Source organism: Vulpes lagopus, chromosome 9 (assembly GCF_018345385.1).
Source record: "Vulpes lagopus strain Blue_001 chromosome 9, ASM1834538v1, whole genome shotgun sequence".
In the NCBI taxonomy this organism is placed as follows: domain Eukaryota; kingdom Metazoa; phylum Chordata; class Mammalia; order Carnivora; family Canidae; genus Vulpes; species Vulpes lagopus.
Window position 1 is genome coordinate 33,881,275 of NC_054832.1, and position 22,295 is coordinate 33,903,569.

The 22,295-nt window shown below is 39.1% G+C and overlaps 1 protein-coding gene across 2 annotated transcripts in view; it reads right to left on the minus strand.

Annotated features, from left to right (window-relative positions):
- The window catches only part of ATP6V1C1 (ATPase H+ transporting V1 subunit C1), a 39,064-nt gene extending 20,116 nt beyond the window's left edge, over positions 1–18,948 (minus strand). The window contains exons 1-4 of one of the 2 annotated variants that reach the window (XM_041769429.1): positions 18,799–18,933; positions 14,621–14,696; positions 5,218–5,388; positions 3,727–3,794 (exon numbers count right to left, since the gene is read on the minus strand). In XM_041769429.1, the coding sequence (XP_041625363.1) occupies positions 3,727–3,794; positions 5,218–5,349 (200 nt within the window). In that variant the 5' untranslated portion in view covers positions 5,350–5,388; positions 14,621–14,696; positions 18,799–18,933. Of the gene's footprint in view, positions 1–3,726; positions 3,795–5,217; positions 5,389–14,620; positions 14,697–18,798 lie in introns of both variants that reach the window. The other variant, XM_041769427.1, reaches the window with a different exon arrangement.
- Between the last annotated feature and the right edge of the window lie 3,347 nt (positions 18,949–22,295).

Sequence of the window (22,295 nt, forward strand, 5' to 3'; positions counted from 1 at the left end):
AGACCCCTCCCTAAAAATTGTGAGCAAATCTTACACTATATTCAGGACATTCCAATGACAATTTAAAGAAAGACCTATAGAGTCATCAAGGTGGTTAAAAAGGATCCAAATAATTAGATTCTCAGGGACCTCCCTTCTTCATGTCTCTGGATGTCACGACCTGAACCTGTAATGAGGGGATGGGACTGTAGGGAAGATAATCACCTCAGGGATGGCAACTACAAAGAGTTTCCTCAAACATTTTCTCAACTAAAAATGTGTTATCAGGAAACCAAGTGATGATTGATATCATCTATTAGTACTCTGAGAATATCATCAATAGTTATTTTCACATTTGCCCTATAATGAATGTATGGAATTACTACCTGTAAAGTACTCTGTTACTTTTTCTATCATCCTTTTACTCATTCTTATTGCCAAGTGCCTTAGTCTACTGTAAACCTGTTTCCTAACCGGATTTTTTGCCTCCAAAATTAAAGACCATCAGTACATGTTTAGGTCTATTTACTTACCACATGCTGCTCTGTTAAAAGGTCTCTCTGCAACATCAGCCTCTATTGCTCACAGACACTGCATTATGGCAGTTCCATCAATAAAGAAAAGCCTAATACCATACATGGGAAACTCTTCCACAAAGACTTCAAAAGTTCCCTTAAAGCTTCAATCAAATATATATTTCTAAGATTCTCCAAAATTGTGAATTTTACAAAATCGTACCTATTTACCCAAACCCTAAGTATTTAAAAGCTCTGTATTCCAAGAGTCAAAGGATTGAAGACTGGTTCTGCCAATTAATCAAAATGCAAAAAGTGATCAAGGATCCCCTATCCATCTTCAGCTAAAATACAGAGCAAGTAAATTTCAGAAGTGACTAACTCTAGTTTTTGTTTTGTTTTAAAGATTGTATTTATTTATTCGTGTGAGACACACACACACACACACACACACAGAGAGAGAGAGAGAGAGAGAGAGAGAGGCAGAGACACAGGCAAAGAGAAGCAGGCTCCCCGCATGCAGCCCGATGTGGGACTCAATTCCGGGAACCTGGGATCATGACCAGAGCCAAAGGCAGACACTCAACCACTGAGCCACCCAGGTGTCCTGACTAAAACTAGTTTAGAAAAACGTTTTTTTACTATAATTGAATTTTAAACACAAGAGCATCACTATCTTCAATAAATGGCAATGGCATAACATTTTATGTTCATAAATCAAAGACTTAAAATTGCTAGGATGGCAATACTCCCCAAATTGACCCACAAATTCAACACAATCCCCATAAAAATTTGAGCTGAATTCTTTGCAGAAATTTGACACGATAATACTGAAATTCATATGAAAATGAAAGGAATAAGAATAGCCAAGACAACCTTGAAAACGAAAAACATTCTAATTTCAAAACTTACTACAAAGCTACAATAATCAAGACAATGTGGTACTGGCATAAAGACAGAAATAAGGAAATATAAAATAAAACTTGAGAGTCCAGAAATAAGGTCCCACATTCATGTTCAGATGGTTTTCAGCAAGGATGCCAGGACAATTCAATGGAGAAAAAATAGTCTTTTCAACAAATGGTGCTCACACAAAAAAATGAATTTGGGACTCCTACCTCACATCATATACAAAACTCAAAAAGGATGTAAGATCTGGAAAACCTGAGTGGCTCAGTCAGTTAAATGTCTGACTATTGATTTCAGCTCAGATGATCTCAGGTTTATAGGATTGAGCCCTGCATCGGTCTTCCTACTCAGCATGGAGTCTGCTTGAGATTCTTTCCCTCTACCTTTCCCTTGCCGACATTCACTCACTCTCTAAAAAAAATTAATAAAATCTTAAAAAAAAAAAAAAAAAAGATGTAAGACCTAATGTAAAAGCTAAAACTCAAACTCATGAAAGAAAATATAGCTATAAAACTCACCTTAAATTAGGTAATGGTTTCTTAAACATGATATTAAAAACACAAGCAACAAAAAATAACACTGGATATTAAAATTAAAAATGTTATGATTCAGGGGCACCTAGCTGGCTTAGTCGGTGAAGCATGTGACTCTTGATCTCGGGGTCGTGAGTTCAAGCCCCACACTGGGTGTAGAGATTACTTAAAAAAAATAAAATAAATGGGGGGGGGGGCACCTGGGTGGCTCAATCAGTTAATCAAGCTGATTCTTGATTTCAGCTCAGGTCATGATCTCAGGGTCTGAAATCAAGCCCTGCAGTGCTCAGTGGGGAGTCTGTGCTCAGTGGGGAGTCTGCTTGAGATTCTCTCCCGCTCCATCTGCCCCTCCCCCTGCTTAGATACATGCTCTCTAAAATAAATAAGTAAATCTTAAAAAAAAATTGTGCCTCAAAGGACAGTATCAAGAAAGTGAAGACAACCTACAGAATGAAAGAAAATATGTGCAAATCATATCTGATTAAGTGACTTGTCTCTAGAATATATAAAGAACTCTTACAATAATAAAAAGACAAGACAATGAAAAAATGGGCAAAGGATCCAAAAGACATTTCTCAAAAGAAGAAACATAAATGGCAAGTGTAAATGTATGAAAAGATGCTCAACACATCACTAGTCATTAGGGAAATGCAAACTGAAAAATGCAATAAAATACTTCATATCCCCTGGGATGGCTATAATAAAAAAGATGAATAGTAACAAATTTGTCAACAATGTGGAGAAATTAGAACCTCTATACACTGCTAGTGGGACTATAAAATGGTGCAGCCACCCTGAAGAACAGTTTGGCAGTTCCTCAAACTGTTAAAAATAGAGCTACTGTATGACCCAGTAACTCCACTCCTAGGTACATATCCAGAGAAATGAAAACATAGGAACATACAAAAACTTGTACACAAATATTCATGCCAGCATTATTATTAGCCAAAAAGTGGAAATAAATAACCTAAATGTCCACCAACTGATAAACAGATTAATAAAATACAGTATATTTGTATAATGGAATATTCTTTGGTTGAAATAATATCAATACATGCTACAACATGGATAAATCTTGAAATATTATGCCAAGGAAAAGAAGCCAGTCACAAGAGACCACATATGTAAAATTTCATTTAAATGGAACATCCAGAATAAGGAAATCTTATAGATATGTAAGAAAATAGATTAGTGGGTGGGGAGTAAGGGGGACAAGGAATAGGAGTTTGTAATGGTGGTAATGGGACAGAGATGAAAATGTACTGTAACTGATTATGGCAATGGCTGCACAACTCTGTGACATACTAAAAATTACTGTATACTTCAAGTGTGCACACCGTACACTTGAAATAGGTGAACTGCATGGTATGTAAATTTTTCTTTTTTTAAAAGATTTTATTTATTCATGAGAGACAGAGAGAGGCAGAGACATAGGAAGAGGGAGAAGTAGGCTCCCTACAGGGAGCCCAATGTGGGACTTGATCCCCTGAATGGGATCACACCCTGAGCCAAAGGCAGACTGTTCCACTGCTGAGCCACCCAGGCGTCCCTGCATGGTATGTAAATTATATCTCAATAAAAAATATTAAAAAGATAGTCACCATTTTCTACTTCAGGTATATTTTATTTTATATAAATTGTACCTTCATAAAGATTTACGAAGAAAAAAAAGATTATTTTCTAAAACCATTCCAATAAGCAGAGTATACATATGGGTAATAAATCCAATGTCCAAGTAGCTGGATAAGTGACTCTCATTTAGCTCTAGTCTATGCATATAAGTACATTACCCTTCTACAAATGCATCCAGTTTAGCCAGTTCGTCGGACAAGCCAACCAAGACATCCAGTGTGCCAACCTATGAGGGAAATACAGCATTTTACTACGTAGGTTTCATTCCCCCCCCCTTTTTTTTACAAGGTGATACAACATCTTGAAGGGCCCACAAATCTTAAGTTTTTCTGTATTTTACTTCATAATGTGCAAGTGTGGCTAGCACAGACATTTCAGAGCTATTTACATGTACAAGCGAATCCTCTAATTCATGGGTACAACACTATTTAAGACGTGCAGATTCCATAATGGCAGGCCTATGCCTCTGCAGGAACTGCCCAGTGACGGGTGGATCATTTAAAGTCATGGTTTACAACAGCAGCTCTTAACTAAGGGTCCATGACTATCAGTGTCTCAAAGGAATTCGTAGCTACAAAAATATTAAGAACCAGCAATTTTAAGTATTTCTTAAATGAATACTATGTTAACCAGTAAAATAAAAATATCATGATTTTTTCCATTCTATAAAATTACTGATAGCTTGCTTCCCTTTGAGGCTGCTGGGTTACAGATCTTCAATAAATGTTAAATAAGTTAACTACATGAAATAACTTAAGCGAGATGTGCCAAGTATGATTAAAGAGGTACAATGGTAAAAACACTGACAACATTACTGAACATTATATGAATTTAAAAGCAAAAAACTAAAAAAAAAAAAAAAAAAAAAAAAAAAATTAAATAAATAAATACATACATACATAACTAAAGCAAAAAACTAGGTTCACTGTGATATTTAAGAATAGGTATTACTGGGCAGCCCCAGTGGCGCAGCAGTTTAGTGCTGCCTGTGGCCCAGGGCATGATCCTGGAGACCTGTGTCTCTGCTTCTCTCTCCCTCCGCCTGTGTCTCTGCCTCTCTCTCTCTCTCTCTCTCTCTGTGAATAAATAAATATTAAAAAAAAAAAATAGGTATAACTACGATTGTTCATTTCTGAAGACTGTATTCATGAATGTAATATATCAAATATTTTCATAAGATTTCGCATTACAGTTTAAATTATAATTTAGAAAAGCACAAAGGTTTAAAGAATGTTATCTCATTTTGGTAGTTTACTTTTAAAATCCCAATTTCCCCATTATTTAAAATCTGAAGACTAGAAAGAACAAGATAAATTTTCAATTATGCCAATGGCTAGGAATGAGCCTTTTTTTTTAAGATTTTTATTTATATATTCATGAGAGACACAGAGAGAGAGAGAGAGAGAGAGAGAGAGGGGCAGAGAGAGAAGCAGGCTCCATGAAGGGAGCCCGATGTGGGACTCGATCCTGGGACTCCAGGATCATGCCCTGGGCCGAAGGCAGGTGCTCAACCGCTGAGCCACCCAGGCGTCCCTAGAAGTAAGCTTTTTTGAAGGAACCCAGATAACTCATTTCTCCCAAAAGGTAAGCAGACACAACTGTCCTCTTCATGATAAACTCATATGCTATTCTGCACCATGCAGTTTTACCTTTAAGTCAGGAATGTTAAACTTTGAAGCAACAGCAAGATTATTGTTCTTCGAAGTTGCCGCATGCAATTTCTCCCAAGTTTGCTGACATGTTTTCTCCCCAGGAGCAGATATAAGCCAGAACTCAGTCATATTTGTTACCAAGTATTTCTTCCAAAATCAAGAGTGACTCTGAAAGGTAAAACAAAACAAACAAAAAATATCTTTAATACCATTTGTTTCTAAAGTATTTCAGAGTCACAGGATAAGTGATAAATATTAACCTGTTTCAAAACTAATCCAACACTGGCAGATGATCCCAAACAAAGTCAAATTTACTTATCTGGAAGTAAATCCACATAAGTGGTAAAAGGAGATTTATTTTTATGTTATGAGGGAAAAAATGATAAAGACCGAACACATGGGCAGCCCCTGTGGCGCAGCGGTTTAGCGCCGCCTGCAGCCTGGGGTGTGATCCTGGAGACCCGGGATCGAGTCCCATGTCGGGCTTCCTGCATGGAGCCTGCTTCTCCCTCTGCCTGTGTCTCTGCCTCTCTTTTCGCTCTCTCTGAATGAATGAATAAATAAATTAAAAAAAAAAAAAAAAAAAAAAAAGACCGAACACATGAAATATCTAGTATTGTTAAATTACGAAAAATCCTAAAATGGGAATTATTCAAAGTGAGACTACTCAAAAATACCAGCTACCATCAAGTTTCATTTCACAAAAGTAGGAAAGTCATAAATGTATAGATTTATCTTCAACTTTGAAAACATAAAACCAAAATAGGAAATTTAAAAATATACGTAACTTTTACCTTTGGGGAGGAACTGAACAGTAGCCACCAAATAAATTTGTCACATCTTACTTAGCAAATCCTACAAAGTTATTAGCCAAGTGGGTCATTAACTTTAATCCATATTTGACATAAAGGAATCTCCTCAAAACCCTGGCATATATTTAGCTGCCATCAGACATTTACAAATTTGAAAAAAAAAAAAAACTTGCCAATTGGCCTTACACATAAAAATATGATTGGGGGGCAGTGATACTGGATCTGAGTGAGAGGCTGTGGATCCCCTTTCCAAAGAGTTCCATTAAGACACAACTAACCCCCTTCTACAATCTCCCTCCATTTCTCCCTCCCTCTCACAAGAAAAACAAAAGCCCAGAGCCAAATCTGTTCAGAATCTAAGTAGGTAAAGTACACAAAAACATAAAAACACCAAAAATATTACTGTACCATTATTTCCACTTTAATATGTCTTCATTAGAACCACCATAAACTTTCTTACTACCAGTGACTGTTTACGGTCTCCTAAATAGAAAATGACTGCCGTACAGAGTTGTCCTGATAACAAAATCATATAATGAATGTGAAAAGATTTGTAAATTTAAATTTCCTTTAAAATGTAAAGTATTATAGTCGTAATGGACTTTTATTAATTTCACTCAACCTATTTTTAGAATTGTAATGAAAGTAATCCTATGCAATTATTATACAACTGAAGGTGAACACAGATGCCATTCTATATACTTATTTTTTTCCAATTTCTGTTTATAGAGCATCTACTATATACCAGGTACTGTTGTAAATGTTTTATACATTCAACACCTGTATGAGATACGTATTATCCTCAACATTTACATATAAGAAATTCAGATAGGTTAAACTGGTATAAATATAGATGGTAGTATTAAATGACTATCTCAAAAGTTCTACTCTAAAATGATTTTCCCAAAGTTAATGATAAAGATGCACTTAAGAGCTATACTCAGGATGCCTGGGTGGCTCAGCGGTTTAGCGCTTGCCTTTGGCCCATGGCATGATCCTGGAGTCCTGGGATCGAATCCCACATTGGGCTCCCTGCATGAGCCTGCTTCTCCCTCTGCCTGTGTCTCTATCTCTCTCTGTCTCTCTCTCTCTTTCATGAATACATAAATACAAAAAAAAAAAAAAAAAAAAGAGCTATACTCTGGCAAATGGTCAACAAATTAAACACAGGCTTGTTAGTGATGGCAAGCCCAAAGCATTCAGTCTGGCCAGAAAATAGTACAGCTTAACTGGCCATCCATAGAAGGAAGCCACTCAGAGCACCAAGTTCTAAAGCCATCCAAAGAAAAGCTTTGACTTGAAAGCAAAAGCAAAAACAAAGCCATAACTAGACTGAGAAACTTCAAATGTTAAATTTTAAAGCTATTATATAAAGATCATTCTATCCGTATTCTTTTCCAATTTAATTTTTTCATTCAACCTGTTTTTAGAATTATTCAAGGTGATCCACATGTGTAGTTCCTTCATTTTAATTGCTATACGGTATTTTATGAATAACCTAAAATTTATCATTCATTTTTCCTTTGGAAGGATAGTCACATTTTACTTTTTTGCTATTACAAACAATTCTGCAGTGAACAAATTTGTGCATGTCTGTTTTTGTGAAAGGACAGATAGAAGGAAAACAGCTAAATGAGTATGATATAGATGTTGGCAAATCTTTCCGTGCTCCTATGCAATATGACTGCCACCCCACCCATCAAAAGGTGGATTTTATTTCCCCTAATGTTGAATTTGGGCTGGCTTTGTGACTTATTCTGACCAAAAAAAAAAACCTCAAGGAAGCTATACTATGTGATTTCAGAGCCCAGGCCTCAAAGGCCTTGCAACTTCCACTTCTATTTCTTGGATAGTCCTCAGACAACCATGGAAGGAAGCCATGTACTCTAGTCTACTGGAAAATAAGAGGCCACATGGCCTCTTGTCAGCAACACCGGGGCTGACAAACAGCATAAACTGCAAAATAGCTGAGTTTCTTGAAACTTCCAGCATAGTCAATATTCCAACTGAATGCAGCCTCACCAACAAGCCCAAGTGAAACAAGCAAAAGACGCACTGAGACAACCCACAGAATCAGGAGAAACAAGAAATCACTGTTTTAAGCCACTAAAGTTTGGGTTGGTTTGTTACACGAGATGAGAAAACCATCTTCAACTTTGCTGGGTACTGTCAAACTGTTCTCCAAAGCAGTTACCAACTTAAATTCCCACACGATGGTATACTTTGTTCAATTACGTCTTTACAGAAAGTACAGAGATATGCATAGGAGAAAAGTGCTTTAGATACGTATTTAAGATTTCTTTAAAAAGTTTCTGGGACAAATATGACAAAATATTAATACCTATTAAATCTAAGTAGTAAGTACATGGATGTCTGTCGATCTGAAATATTTGAGCTTTTCCATATACTTGAAATACTTCAAAATTAAGTATTTTTATAAGAATGTAATTCCTTTGTGATAAAACAGTACTTAGCAAATTTCTGAAAATTATAATTTTAATGAGCTTCCAAATGGAATATCCAGAGAATAAAGCAGTATTGTTACTACACTAATCCTCTGAGCACAACTTTTGTTTTAATACTAGTAAAGATGCTTTCTGTTTATACTATGTTCAGTGGAACATGCAACTTTATCTCAGGGTTTGAGTTTAAGCCTCATGCTGGGTATAGAGATTATTAAAAAAATAATAAACTTAGAAATGTCTAGGAAACATACAGAAAGTTCTTTAATTCCATCTTTCAACTAGAGCCCTCTCTAGGGTCTGTTTGGCAATGAGGGGGAGGAGGTGTCCTCTATTTTTGGTACTGTGTTAATACAAAACTCCTCTGCTACCTCGTTTAATTCTAAAGACAGCCCTATGAGCTAGGCAGTACTTGGAGAGGTTACTAATTTACCAAGGTTACACAAGCAGCAAATGGGGTTCAAATCTCACTATGTCTGACTGTAAAGGCTATGTTCTTTCTATTGTGTCATGCTAGAAGAAAATGTTCTGCACTCAGACCCACCTGAGCTCTCCTATTTGGAGAGATGTAACCTTAAACCTTTTTGTCCTGTTTCCTTCCAGGCTCCAAGCAACCTGTATGCCCAAGGAATTCTGCTAGATAAAGGGACCTGCTCTGAGCTTCCCTTCCCTTTTCTTTTTTTTTTTTTTTTTTTTTTTATGATAGTCACACACACACACACAGAGAGAGAGAGAGAGAGAGAGAGAGAGAGAGAGAGGCAGAGGGAGAAGCAGGCTCCATGCACCGGGAGCCCGACGTGGGATTCAATCCTGGGTCTCCAGGATTGCGCCCTGGGCCAAAGGCAGGCGCTAAACCGCTGCGCCACCCAGGGATCCCTCCCTTCCCTTTTCTATTCATCCAGGATCATCACAATTTCTAAAATAGCAAAACTCAGCATCCCCAAACAATCCTAGCTCCCAGAAGGAACAATGATACCTCCAAACAAAAAAGCAAAAAAATAAAATAATAATAAAATAAAATAAAATAAATAAAATATAAAATAAAATAAAATAAAATAAAATAAAATAGAGATTCAAGAGACCTGGAGATAAAATTTAAATTTAAAAAGAGACCTAGAGATCAGAGGAAAAAAAAAAAAAAAAGCACAAACTTTGGAGTCCATGATAGTTAAAATCCTAACTCACTAGTTTCCTCATCTGTGGAATACTACAAATCTCTTCACAGAGCTGCTGGAAGGAATCAACAAAATGATGAACATTAAGGAACCATCCATGAGAACAAGCATTAGTAAGTCTTTTGCAAAATCCTTCTCTATTTCTGAACAATGTCCACTGTTATCCTGTGGACACAAGTCACAGAAAAAAACTTTTTCTGGGCAGCCCAGGTGCTCAGTGGTTTAGCACCACCTTCAGCCCAGGGTGTGATCCTGGAGACCCAGGATCGAGTCCTACGTCAGGCTCCCTGCATGGAGCCTGCTTCTCCCTCTGCCTGTCTCTGCCTCTCTCTCTCTCTCTCTCTCTCTCTCCTCTGTCTCTCATGAATAAATAAATAAAATCTTAAAAAAAAAAAAAAGAAAAAGAAAAAACCACACAACTTTTTTTCCTTAAGGGGTGCCTGGCTGGTTCAGTTGGCAGAGATGTGACACCTGATCTCGGGGTCACTGAGTTCAAGCCTTGCATTGGGTGTAGAGCTTAATTAATTAGAGAAAAAATTCTCCTTGAAATTTAAGAAACTTTAAGCACAGTTCCAACTAAAATTTATCTTTGCAGATGAATAGACATATGTACTCTTTGGGATCAGAAAATGAAATCCACCTTGCTAAACACATTTCCCCTTTTCTCTCAGCTACATGGAAACCATCTAAACTGGGTGTCCACTGGTTATCTTCTCATCAAAATCCTGGACATTTCCACCTCCTCTGAATGCTTCAAATAACTTCTGTTTTTATTCCTAATCATTTCCCTTTATTTCATCTTGTATATTGGAAGTCAGGCATAAATACAGACAAATCATATGTTAAGCAAAAGAGAAAATTAAAAGGCACCCCAATCAAATGCTGGAGTTCCTCAAGGCCCAGATCTAGGTCTAAGTTCCTCTGTTATATGTGGGTATAAATGTGTGTAAACAGGGCGCCTGGGTGGCTCAGTCAGTTAAGCGTCCAACTCTTGATTTCAGCTCAGGTCATGATCTCAGGGTTGTGGGATCAAACCCCGTGACGGACTCCACCCTCAGCCAGGAGCCCACTTCTCTTCTTTGCCCCAGTTCCTGTTCATGGCTGTCTGTCAGTCTGTCTCTCTCTCTAAAAGAAATTCTTTTAAACATCTTTAAAACATTAAAAAAAAGGTATGTGCATACTTTTTCTCTTAAAGATGTTATCTATATTCAAGGTGATTCCAAGCTAGACTGAACACTCTCCCAAATTTTTATATCCAGCCCAGGCCCCTCTGCTACATCTAGAGCTGTACCCAACAAGGCTCCTCAACCAACTATAAGATGTCTCCACTAGGATGCCTCAAAAGCATCCTAAAATCCAAATTTCTAGTCAAACTCATAATCTCTTCCCCAAACCTTGTCCTTCTCCAGTGTTCCCTTAGTTACAGGTGTACCCCTGCAACATTAGGTAATTAGAATTGTCAAATGTCATCAAGATAACAGCCAATACTTGCTGGGCACTTCCTATTTACTACCACTAATCAAAACACTTCATATATATTAACTCATTTAGTATGTTTAAAACAACCTTATCAGGTGGGTAGTAATTACAAAGAACCAAGGCACAGAAAGTGCCTCATAAATTAGAAATATGATATGTATCATATATCACGACAGCATATATATATGCTAAGAATGAAATGTATTATATGCTCTCATAACATGTTCTTTTCAGTATTTCCCTGAGGGACACTTTTTATTAATGTCTTTCTTGCACATAAACTGCCCCTTAGAGTACATGGAAACCATGACAGTTTTTGCTCACAACTCAGTATCCTCAGTGCCTGGCATAGAGGCCAGTATGTAGAACCTCAAAAAGTATCTGAATTTTTTTTAAAAAAGACTTTGAGATAGAGAGTGCACATGCTCATGAGTGGGGGGAGGGGCAGTGGGAGAGGGAGAAGCAGACTCCCCACTAAGCAGAGAGCCCAACACAGGGCTCAATCCCAGGACCTGAGATCAAGACCTAAGTCAAAGTCAGACGCTTAACTGACTGAGCCATCCAGGCATCCCTGAATATTCTTGAATGAACTGTGAGGATTAAATGAGATAATACAAAGCACCTGGTTTATAACTGGTTCGAGCTCTCTCTTCACTTCCCCTGTATTTTTTAAAATCAACTTTATTGAAATATAATTTATATACAACAAAATGCACTCATTATAAAGGTACAGTTTGGTGAGTTTTTAACAAATGTACACATCTATAACGATCACCACAACTAAGATTATAAATACTTCTGTCATCCCAAAGCCTTCCCTCATGGCCAGTCCCAGCCAATCCCTACTACACTACCAGCCTGGAGCAGATGCTGATCTGCTGTCACACCAGAGATTAGTTTTGCCTGATCTAGAAGTTCACTGTAAACGGAAAATACAATATATACTCTTTTGTACCTGATCCATTTTGCTCAGCAAGTCTTTGATATTTGTCTATGTTATGTTTATCAGAGGTACATCGTTTTATTGTTTAATATTTCATTACATGAATGTATACTACAGTTTGCTTATTTATCTGTCCACTGATGGGACATTTAGACTGTTTCTGGTTTGGGACCATTGACAACAAAAGTGCTATGAACCTGTGGCATAAGGAATATCTGCCTACTCCACAGCTTGGACTTCTCTTAGCTTCTTGAAACTGTGTTAAGTTTTCAACAAATTTGAAAAAAATTCACCCATTATCTTTTTCGATTTTTTTCTGCTTCCCTATCTTTTTTTTTTTTTTTTTTGAGACAAAAACCACATGTTAAACCACCTAGTATTGCCCCAAGTCAAAAAGCCTCTATTCATTTTTTTCAGTTGTTTCCGTATGCTTCAGTTCAGGTACACTCTTGCTCTATCTTCTAGGGTGCTAACTTTTCTTTACAGTATTCTGCTATTCATCTCACAAAGTGAATTTTTCATTTTAGATATATTTTTCAGCTTTTTAAGTTCCATTTTTTAAAAAGTAGGCTTGAAAGCAGGGCTTGACTATAGTAATCCTATAGGCTCAACAATGAAAATGTATTGGTAATAAGGAGATAAATGTTCATTTTAGTTAAAAAACAAAAAAAGGATCAGATGGAGCTTGAATAAATGTTCCCTATATTCATACATGTGTCATTAATTTGGAAATGTATGGCATGCTAACATGATTGATAAAATATAAATTTTAAAGCATTAAAAAAACATAACTTGCCATTATTGACATCCCCAATATTGCTTGTTCTACAATACAGAAATTATTTTGTTCTGTAGAGTTTAGAAATCTTATACATCAACGTACTTTTTGCACACTTTCTATGGCAGGCTATAAACACAGTAAGTGCTCCAATACTTAACTCACTTTAATGCTTTCAAGAAATCAAGAGTCCTTTGTAACCACCTTTCACAGTAAATAAAATTGCACAATAAATTAAGATTGAAAGTGGTTTACATGCAGAACCACCTCCTTTTCAGTCCTTGAAAATACCAGGTTTACTAAAGTGGCCTATTTCAACAAGCACAAGAAGAAATACCTTACATGTCAGCGAAATATCACACACTATTCCAACTACATACAATACATCAACTTTTAAAAGAACTGACCAGTGCAAATGATCTACCACAATCCATTCATTTAAAAAAGTTATCATATCCTACCTTAGAAATTGTTAACACCATACAAATCAAAACTAAGAACTGTTTCCTCTTTCAAAGTTAAATTCTGCCCTTCAAAACAGAAGCCTCTTAGCTGAGATTGTGGGAAGGGCCTACTAATACTAAAATTTGTTTAAAAGTTTCCAATAATTAAAAGGAGAATTTTACCCTTCAAGGAGTAGTTTCATGATTCATATAGAATGAAATTTAAAAACTGTCAGAACATGGGCACCCCCGGTGGCGCAGCGGTTTAGCGCCACCTGCAGCCCAGGGTCTGATCCTGGAGACCCAGGATCGAGTCCCGTGTCAGGCTCCCTGCATGGAGCCCGCTTCTCCCTCTGCCCGTGTCTCTGCCTCTCAGTCTCTCTCTCTCTCTCTGAATAAATTTTTTTAAAAATGTTTTAAAAAAATAAATAATTTAAAAAATTAAAAATAAAAATAACTGTCAGAACATATACCTTCTTTAAATAAATCTTAATTTTTGCCTTTGTCTTCAACTGAAATATTTAAAATTGCTCCATAATCCCATTACAAATTATCTGAGTTTCATGCCATAAATACATTTAAGTATGTAAGACAATTTTTTCTTCAATAGACATATTTTATAAGCTACCATCTTTTTTTAAAGATTTGAGAGGGAGAGGGAGAATCTCAAGCAATTCCCAGCTAAGCACAGAGCCCGATGCAGGACTTGATCCCATAACCCGCAAGTTCATGACTTGAGCCGAAAAACAGAGTCCAATGCTTAACTGAGACACCCGGGTACCCCTAAACTACCATCTTTTTCACAGTTGACTGGAAATAAATTTGTAAAAGCCAAGCCTTAACTTTTGCAATAGACATGTCATAAAAACTGAAATGTGCAGGGGAGGGGCAGTTAGGGAAATTTTCTTGTAATTTCTGATTAAGCTAGATGAATTGGCAGACATCGAAGGAGAGCACTGTATACCTATTATGGAAAGTAATCATCAAGACCTCAGCTCCCAGAGACTTCCTCTCTGCCGCAGGCAACTCAGCAATGACCCGAGGAACAAACAATTCCTTCCAAGCCAGGGGAATCCCTGAACCTACACTCATGGTTCCCAAAGTCTTACTTCCCTTTTCTTTTGGGCTGACATTTTATAACAGTGATTGGACCACAATATCACATTCCACCATTAGATGCTTATATCTCTAACACAATGCGGCCTAAAATTCATCAAGTTATAGACTTAAAACAAGTTCGTTTTTCCCAATTCATCACTCTAGTAAGCTTAAGATTCTGTTTATTGTATTGTAGTGACAACCACTTACTGAGCAGGCACTATGTGATAAGCACTTCAATATGCCATGCAATTGTGTTTTTCTTCACAGATGTTATTACCCCCACCTGTAGATGAAAGAACAGTTAATGAAATTATCTGCCTAAGATCACACAGCCACTGACTATACACATTTTACATGCTAATGAAAACACTGCTCTTAACTTCTATACCCCCAACATCTAACATGCACTCAAATATCTGTCCAACAAATAAATGGTAGCATTGCATGCAGGTGTTTTGTAATCAAATGGTACCTCTCTCCTCCAGGAGGAGTTTGGAAATGTACGGAACATTTTAGGTTCTCCCAACATGGAGGCTACTAACTGCATTTAGTGAAGTGGGCGGCCACAGAACAGACAATTCTGTCCAAAACGCCAGTAGGTAGCACCCAGACAAAAACACTGAACTATAGCCCAGTTCATAAAGAAAACCCTTCATGGTAAAGTGAACCCACCTATTAATCAGCTTAATTTACAAATAACTTCCTATTCATCAACAATTTGCTTGCAGTATCTTTAAAAATACACCAGTTTCTTTCTATAAAACACCATTTTTGTACTTTCAAATCTACACACACCTTATTCTAGATAAAGAGCAAATGTTCTTTCATCCTCTGCTATAACCAAAGCACCTCTCCTCCACTGCCCACCTGGCTCCTTTTTAAACTCAATAAATGTATAGCAGATTCACACAGTGATATAACATTAGAAGTATATTTCCCACGAAAAATAATTTTGCTTCATTATCAAGATTATATTTTGAAATTTCTAGTTCCAAGAGTCACTCGTGTCAGTAAGAAATTTTAGAATGCACCAAGCTATCTTTCTAAGGGCACTATACTAATGGTTTCTACTATGTCTTAAAAACGTCAATGAATGAGACTCTAACATGAATTAGTCTATAACTAAAATAGCGTATAATTCCACATCCAAAGGGTGAAAAAGGTCGGGAAGCCCGGGTGGCTCAGCGGTTTAGCCCTGCCTCCAGCCCAGGGCATGATCCTGGAGTCCCAGGATCGTGTCCCACATCAGGCTCCCTGTGAGGAGCCTGCTTCTCCCTCCGCCTGTGTCTCTGCCTCTCTGTGTGTCTCTCATGAATAAATAAATAAAATCTTTTTTTTTTTTAAGGGTGAAAAAGATTTACTTCTGCAGACAGATGAAAATACATACAAGAATAAAATTTAACTAGGAGATACTTAAAACCATAGATACCCCTAAACAGACTCAAGTTCAATAGGAAGACTGCTTCTGAACTGGTGGACTACAAAGCAATTCTTCTGCAAAGGTTTATTTTGGCATTCCAGTTTTGTTCTTTGGCCAATGGAATCATTTCATTAGTTATGGAAATAATCACAGAATCAAATTTTTGAAGCCCTAAATTTTTCTTTTTCGGTTGTAAAAGCCAGTGTAAATGTGGCTGCTAAGACTGCTATGCCAACAATTAAAAACAAGTATCTCCTGCCCAGTTTTAAAAGCAGAATTACACTAATTACCTAGCTCTCAGCATTTACTTCAGTCAGATCCTGAGTACTGTTTCTTTAGATTTTATCTAGTCCCTGCAAGATACACCAAAAGAGAAAAGGATCTGGGAGTTCTAAGACACAACCTCAAGGCTCAGTCTTCGGCACAACTTGAGACTTGCTTGTTGCCAAAGAACCGTGATTGACAACCTAAGCACTTTGAGCTCCACTTTGTTGCTCATTATCTCCTCCAGCTGAACTGTGAATTGACTAGCTTTACCCAAGCTTACAGAAAAGCAGTTTTTAAAACACTGACCACTACTGCCAAATCCTTTGACGGTGTCCTAATCGAAAAAGTTCACCAAAAGTGCTGAATCAAAGATTACAACTTACTTCAGGAAAACTCATCCTTCTCTCTAGATACGATTGTGGTTAAGTATTATGTAGGTAATCAGCAGGGACAATACACCAGCAGTCAACACACTGTGGCACTTATGCCAGACTGAGATAAATCTGTTTCTAGTTCCAAGGGTCTGGATAGGTTCCTATCCATAAAATGAAATGCGTTTTCATCTACTCTCTCTCAAAGACCTATGAGAACAAAATAAACATGAAAGGTAATGGAATCCACTCTGTTACTCTTATTCAATAAAAGGTATTGAGGAGGAGATAACATTACCAAAGGGTAAGTCTGGAAGGCCAGAACAGATTTTTACAAAGGAATCTCCAGTCAACCCCCAAATGATCCAGCCTCCCCTGTCAAGGCTGCTGAGGGGGTAGTTATAACTGTACCTCAGTGAAGGGTCAAAATGAAATCTAATCATTCTTTCCCTTCCCCAACTCCTTAGCTCTTCCAGAAGTGAATATGGTTAAAACTCCTTAATTCCTTAGTGGAGAGAGAAGGTATCCTGCCTTCAAATACTTCACTGGCTCTCCATTTCCTATAGGAGGAAACTTAAATTGCTTTGCCATCTCTTGGCAGGAATTACAACAACGTCCTCCCAAAGTAATTTCCCCTCATTCACTTTTGCACTCTCCACATTCTCTACAAAAATAAATTAAAAAAAAAAACCAAACATGTCTAACTCACTCTACTGTCTATCATCTTCACTGGCTTCCCTTTACTTTTAGGATAAAAGCCCTGCTGGGCCTGATCCCAGCCTTCCCCTGTCTCTCTCACATAGTTCCCTCCAGATTCGACCCTGCTAGTACCCCCACAACTTCTCAAAATCTTTATTCCTCTTCACATCTCAGGGCATTGACATAAGCTGTTCCTTCTGTATGGAACATTTTTAATCACACCTTCACATCCTTTATAGCCTCTTTTCAGATGTCAGTTTGAAAGTTATATGCACGAAAAAGTCTATTTTGAACTTTCTATGAAGGCCATGTCCTTTACAAACTTTCATACCACTCTTATTTCTTCCAAGCAATTTTACACTTGCATAATTATTTACTAAAACCCATCTCCCCCACTTGACTGTAGCTCTATGACAGAGATCCTGTTTTCTAAATCTCAGTACCAGCATAGTATTTGGTATACAGCTCAATATAGATCAGTTGCATGAATGAGTAAATATCATCCAAAGCTTTCGTTATCTGACCTCAACTTTATTTTTCACTTCTCTGCAATTCAAATCCACCACAAACCTAGACTTTTAACTTCCCTAGGTGCACTCTTTCTTCTCATCTTCAGGCCTTCTAATCCTGTGGCTTTCCCTGCCTAGAAAGTTCTCGTTTCTCACCACCGGTTCAAATCCCACTGGCTTGCAAAGCTCCAACCCCAGTTATCTTTCCTCCAGGATATTTCCTGATAGCGTCAGTTCATACCTCTGTCCCTGCTCCACAATTCCAAAGCACTTGGCTTTTTTTTTTTATATAATTACATATAACCAACCTCACAGTACTTCAACGTGTCGTGTGTGTGTCTCAGCCTTGGTGGGAACTCCTAAGGCTGAACTGTTTACAGCCCCACTCCTGCACTCCCAGAGCAGTGCTAAGTACTGAGCTCTCACTGAAATATTTGATTTTTCCCTAACATACCAGCTTTTTCCTCTGAAAAGAACAAGAGCTTCTCTTTACTCGTTTCTCAGGTGATTCAATTTGCCTGATGTGACTCTCCCCTCAAGTTCCTTTACGGGGGTTTCTTGCCTACCCTTCCCCCATCCTAATAAAAAATGATTTGAGTTCTCTGGATTCTTGTACTTTCCCTTGCCTACAAAGACCCTGCATCCTCTGTGAGAGTCCAGTGCCTACAGCGAGGGGCTCCCAGACCCCTGAACCTGCCATCTCCCTACTCACAAGCGCGTACACCCAGTGAAGGCTCTAGAGCTCGCTGTGACCTCACACACACCACCCCAGATCCCCCATCTGGGCCACTCTGTCACATTTCATCCCTCTCGATCAAGGGGCGTGGATTCGCTCCCCCCCCCCCTTTCTAATGAAAAATGTCCTAGACCCTCAGTGTTTCTCCTTCTGCCTCGGCTACTAGGGCCATTTCTTTTTCCCTTCTTCCTCTTCCTCAGAAAAGGAACCCACGCGCAAGATTTCAACAAACCGGCGTCGAGAAAACAGACACAACCACCCAGCCAGCTTCAACGCCACAGCCTCGGCCCCTGCACCCACCCCCGTTCCTCCCGGACGGCGACCGCGGTGCAAGGTTCGGCCCGACCAGGACTCCCCACCCGGGGCAGCCATCGCTCACTGACCCAGGAAGCTGTCAAACAGCGAAGTGGCTTCACTAACAGCTACGGGGGCGGACAGCCTTGCGGACGTTAACGGCTCAGCGTTCCATGCCTCCCGGCCCTAAGCGGCGGCCTCACGGCTCTCCGACCCCAGCGCCTACGGAGCAAGTCACGTGCCAGCCGGAGCAGTCAGCTGACCGCGGCGCGCGCCGCTTCGCCTACGCGCGCGCCACTGCGCAGCCGCCGCCGCCGCCGCGACCGTCCGCCGAGGGCGGGGCGGGGCGGCGCTTCCGACAGCCTGGGAGACCCGGAGGGCTGGAGGCCGCCGCTCGGGCGGGGTGGGGTAGCCGCCTGCCCCGGGCCCTGGCGCCGTCTGGCCCGCCCCTGGTGACCGTCACCGCCGGCGTCCCCGACGCGACCCCGCTTTTTCAGGTTTCTGCGGGTCGGGCTTTGTGTCCAGCAGCCGACACGGGCTACTCCACGCGGGGTTTCTGCGGGCGGCCCCGTTTTCTGAGTAATAGCCTTAATCGTTTACTTCAGCTGATTCACATTTTCCTTCCGGTCCACTTCCAGTTAATTCCATAAATGTTCGTGGAGCATTTGCTGCGCACTGCAGGCATTCTGCTAATTTTTTTTAAGGGCTTTATCTCCCAGAGCGATGCACTTCTTGCCCTGAGAGGGCACGTTATCTAGTTCAGGAGTCTGTGTGGCGTGTAATAAACATCACAATAGTTGGAACCACGTTACATGATGGGAAACCAAGAAAGGTTTCGGGACAGAGATGTGGACGAGGAAAAGCACATCCTGGGGGCTGGGGGCGGGGGGAGGTGGTGGGAGAGAAGAAGGTAGAAAGCGCTCTTCCGACCTGCGTATTTCTTTGGCTTGGGAAAATAAGGAGGTCGTATTCTCATTTAGAACTTAGTTTTAGAAACGATAGAGAACTTTAGGATTTTCTAGTCTTTTTAGATTTGTAGATGAGGAAAGTGAAGAACCAGGGGTCACAGAGCTGGTTAGCACAGGGGCATAAACATATCTGTCTTAAATTCCGGCTACACTACTACTAACTGTGTGACCTCAGGCCGCTAACGTTCAGCCTTCTTCACCTACAAAACGGTGGTAACGGTACACGCCTTTTAGACGTATTGTGAGGGTTGAAGGAAGTATGCAGTTAGCACAGTGTCTGGCAGAGGAAACACCCAGGAAAGGGTCACCGGTATTACTGTAGGTGACCCGACCAGGTGTTCTGAGCTATTCCATGCCTTTTCTGCTCTTGTGTCCCTGGAGAAACTCAACACAGAATTTCTTAAAGCCTCAATATTAAATTGGACAGAAAGCGACAACCAACCAAACCATCCCCAACCAGATGCTTCACCAGTTCTGGATGAAGTTCAGGCAATTCCAACAACCAGTTCTATAACACAGCTTTGGAAACTTGTCAGGAATTCCAAAAGCCTTATCTGGCATCCAAAAGCGGGCCTAAAGGCAATATTTTGTTAGCACTGTACTGTCCAATAGAACCTTCTTCAATGATGGAAATGCTGTTCAGTGCTGCCGATATGGAACCCACTAACGTTATGGGGCTACTGAGCAGTTGAAATGTGGCTGGTGTGACCAAAACTGAATTTTAAATTTTATTTCACTTTAATTAAAATTCAAATACACGCAAGAGGTTAGCAACTGCTTTGGACAGTGCAATTTTAGGGTCTGCATTTGAAACCTTTTGGAGTTTTTTGTTTGTATGTGGCACTGAAGCAGAATTCTCATCTCAGTTTCTTAAGTTTTAAACTCAAGTGCATCCACTTCTAGACCTCCTGATACTTTCCAATGTTTTAAACACTGGAACAACTGGGTGGCTCAGCGGTTTAGCGCTTGCCTTTGGCCCAGGGCATGATCCTGGAGTCCTGGGATCGAGTCCCACGTTGGGCTCCCTGCATGGAGCCTGCTTCTCCCTCTGCCTGTGTCTCTGCCTCTCTCTCTTTCTCTCTCTCTCTCTCTCTGTCTCTCATGAATAAATAAATTCGTAAAAACAAAACATGTGATACTTGAGAGGCAGTGTAATGTAGTGTTCAATAAATGTTAGCTCTAGTTATTAGGTCTAGCCTATCTCATTAAAAAATCTAGCAAGCATATTTAATACAAACAGCACATGATTGCTTTCTAATACCTTCTAATAGTAAGAGAATGTTTTGCAAAAAGAGGAAGCTCACTTTTCTATAATACAGGTAGGATCATGCTAAGTATGTCAGTATGTATAGCAGACATGCCACACTTTTCCCTCCATTTCCAACTGTCTATATTCTCCCCACCAGGAAGTACCTTCTGAGCTTAAAGGCACTGAAAAAATGCATAGAGAATACCTAATTTTTCCTAACAATTTTTTCAAGGAAAAAGATAAATGTTTTAATTAAAGTGGGGGAAGTATTTGAAACTAATAGCACAATAGAAATAAAAAAATCACTTCGCCCTCCTATAATATAAATATCTTGAAAGTTGGTACTGGTATCTCCCTGAGAAAAGGAAATGTGCTTGCTTAGGAAAACACTTTGATAAATTAGCAAAACAGAAGATAAACTGAGCTTGGGTAAATGGAGACAAGCCAAATACATAACTAAACTAGTTTTCAGACTGGAAAAAAAACAGAATTGGGGTGAAGAGGTTGGAGGAAAGCATAGGGAAGTGAAAGGAAAAGAGAAGAGAAAGCAACATGATTAAAGGGCTTACAAAAGCAAGAGTGCTCAGAACTCCAATTGAGATTGCCTTGATGTAAATCTTTTGCCATCTGCCCAAATTTTTAATAAAGTCTAAGTTCAAATGCTTCATATATGCTTTTGGTTTGTAGAAATTTCTACTATCAGGTTACATTACATAAAGAGCTCAAATGGATAAGAACAATCAACAAGACTCCCAACACAAAAGTGAAGAAAAGACACAATTAGGGAAGGAAGCAACACCACTAGCTAAAACATACGGGAAAATATTCACCCTTACTAGTGTTCAAAAATATAAATAAGACAAGGGCCACCTGGATGCAGTTGGTTGAGCCTCCAACCCCTGGTTTCAGCTCAGGTCATGATCTCAGGGTCCTGAGATCCAGCCCTATATCCAGCTCTGCATTTAGCATGGAGTCTGCTTAGAGTTTCTCCCTCCTTCTCCTTCTGCCCCTCCCCCCCTGCACTCTGTCTCTGTCTCTCTTTTTCAAATAAATAAATCTTATGTAAATAAGACGGTACAAGTATCTACAAAAATATATAAATATAAATGAGAACTTATATTAGCAAAGGTAGGAATGTATACATAACAACCAATGCTGATGAGAATGTGGTATGATAGACTCTCATACTGGTAGCAGAAACGTAAACTTCTACGGTCAGCAATTTGACTAATGAAAGTGAAGGCTTAAAAATGTCTATTTGATCTACATTAGGATGGAAGTAATTCACAAGATAGGAAAATCTTTATGCATAATATGTCCATTATGTCATAATATCTGTTGTCATCAACAATGATATCAATTGAAGATT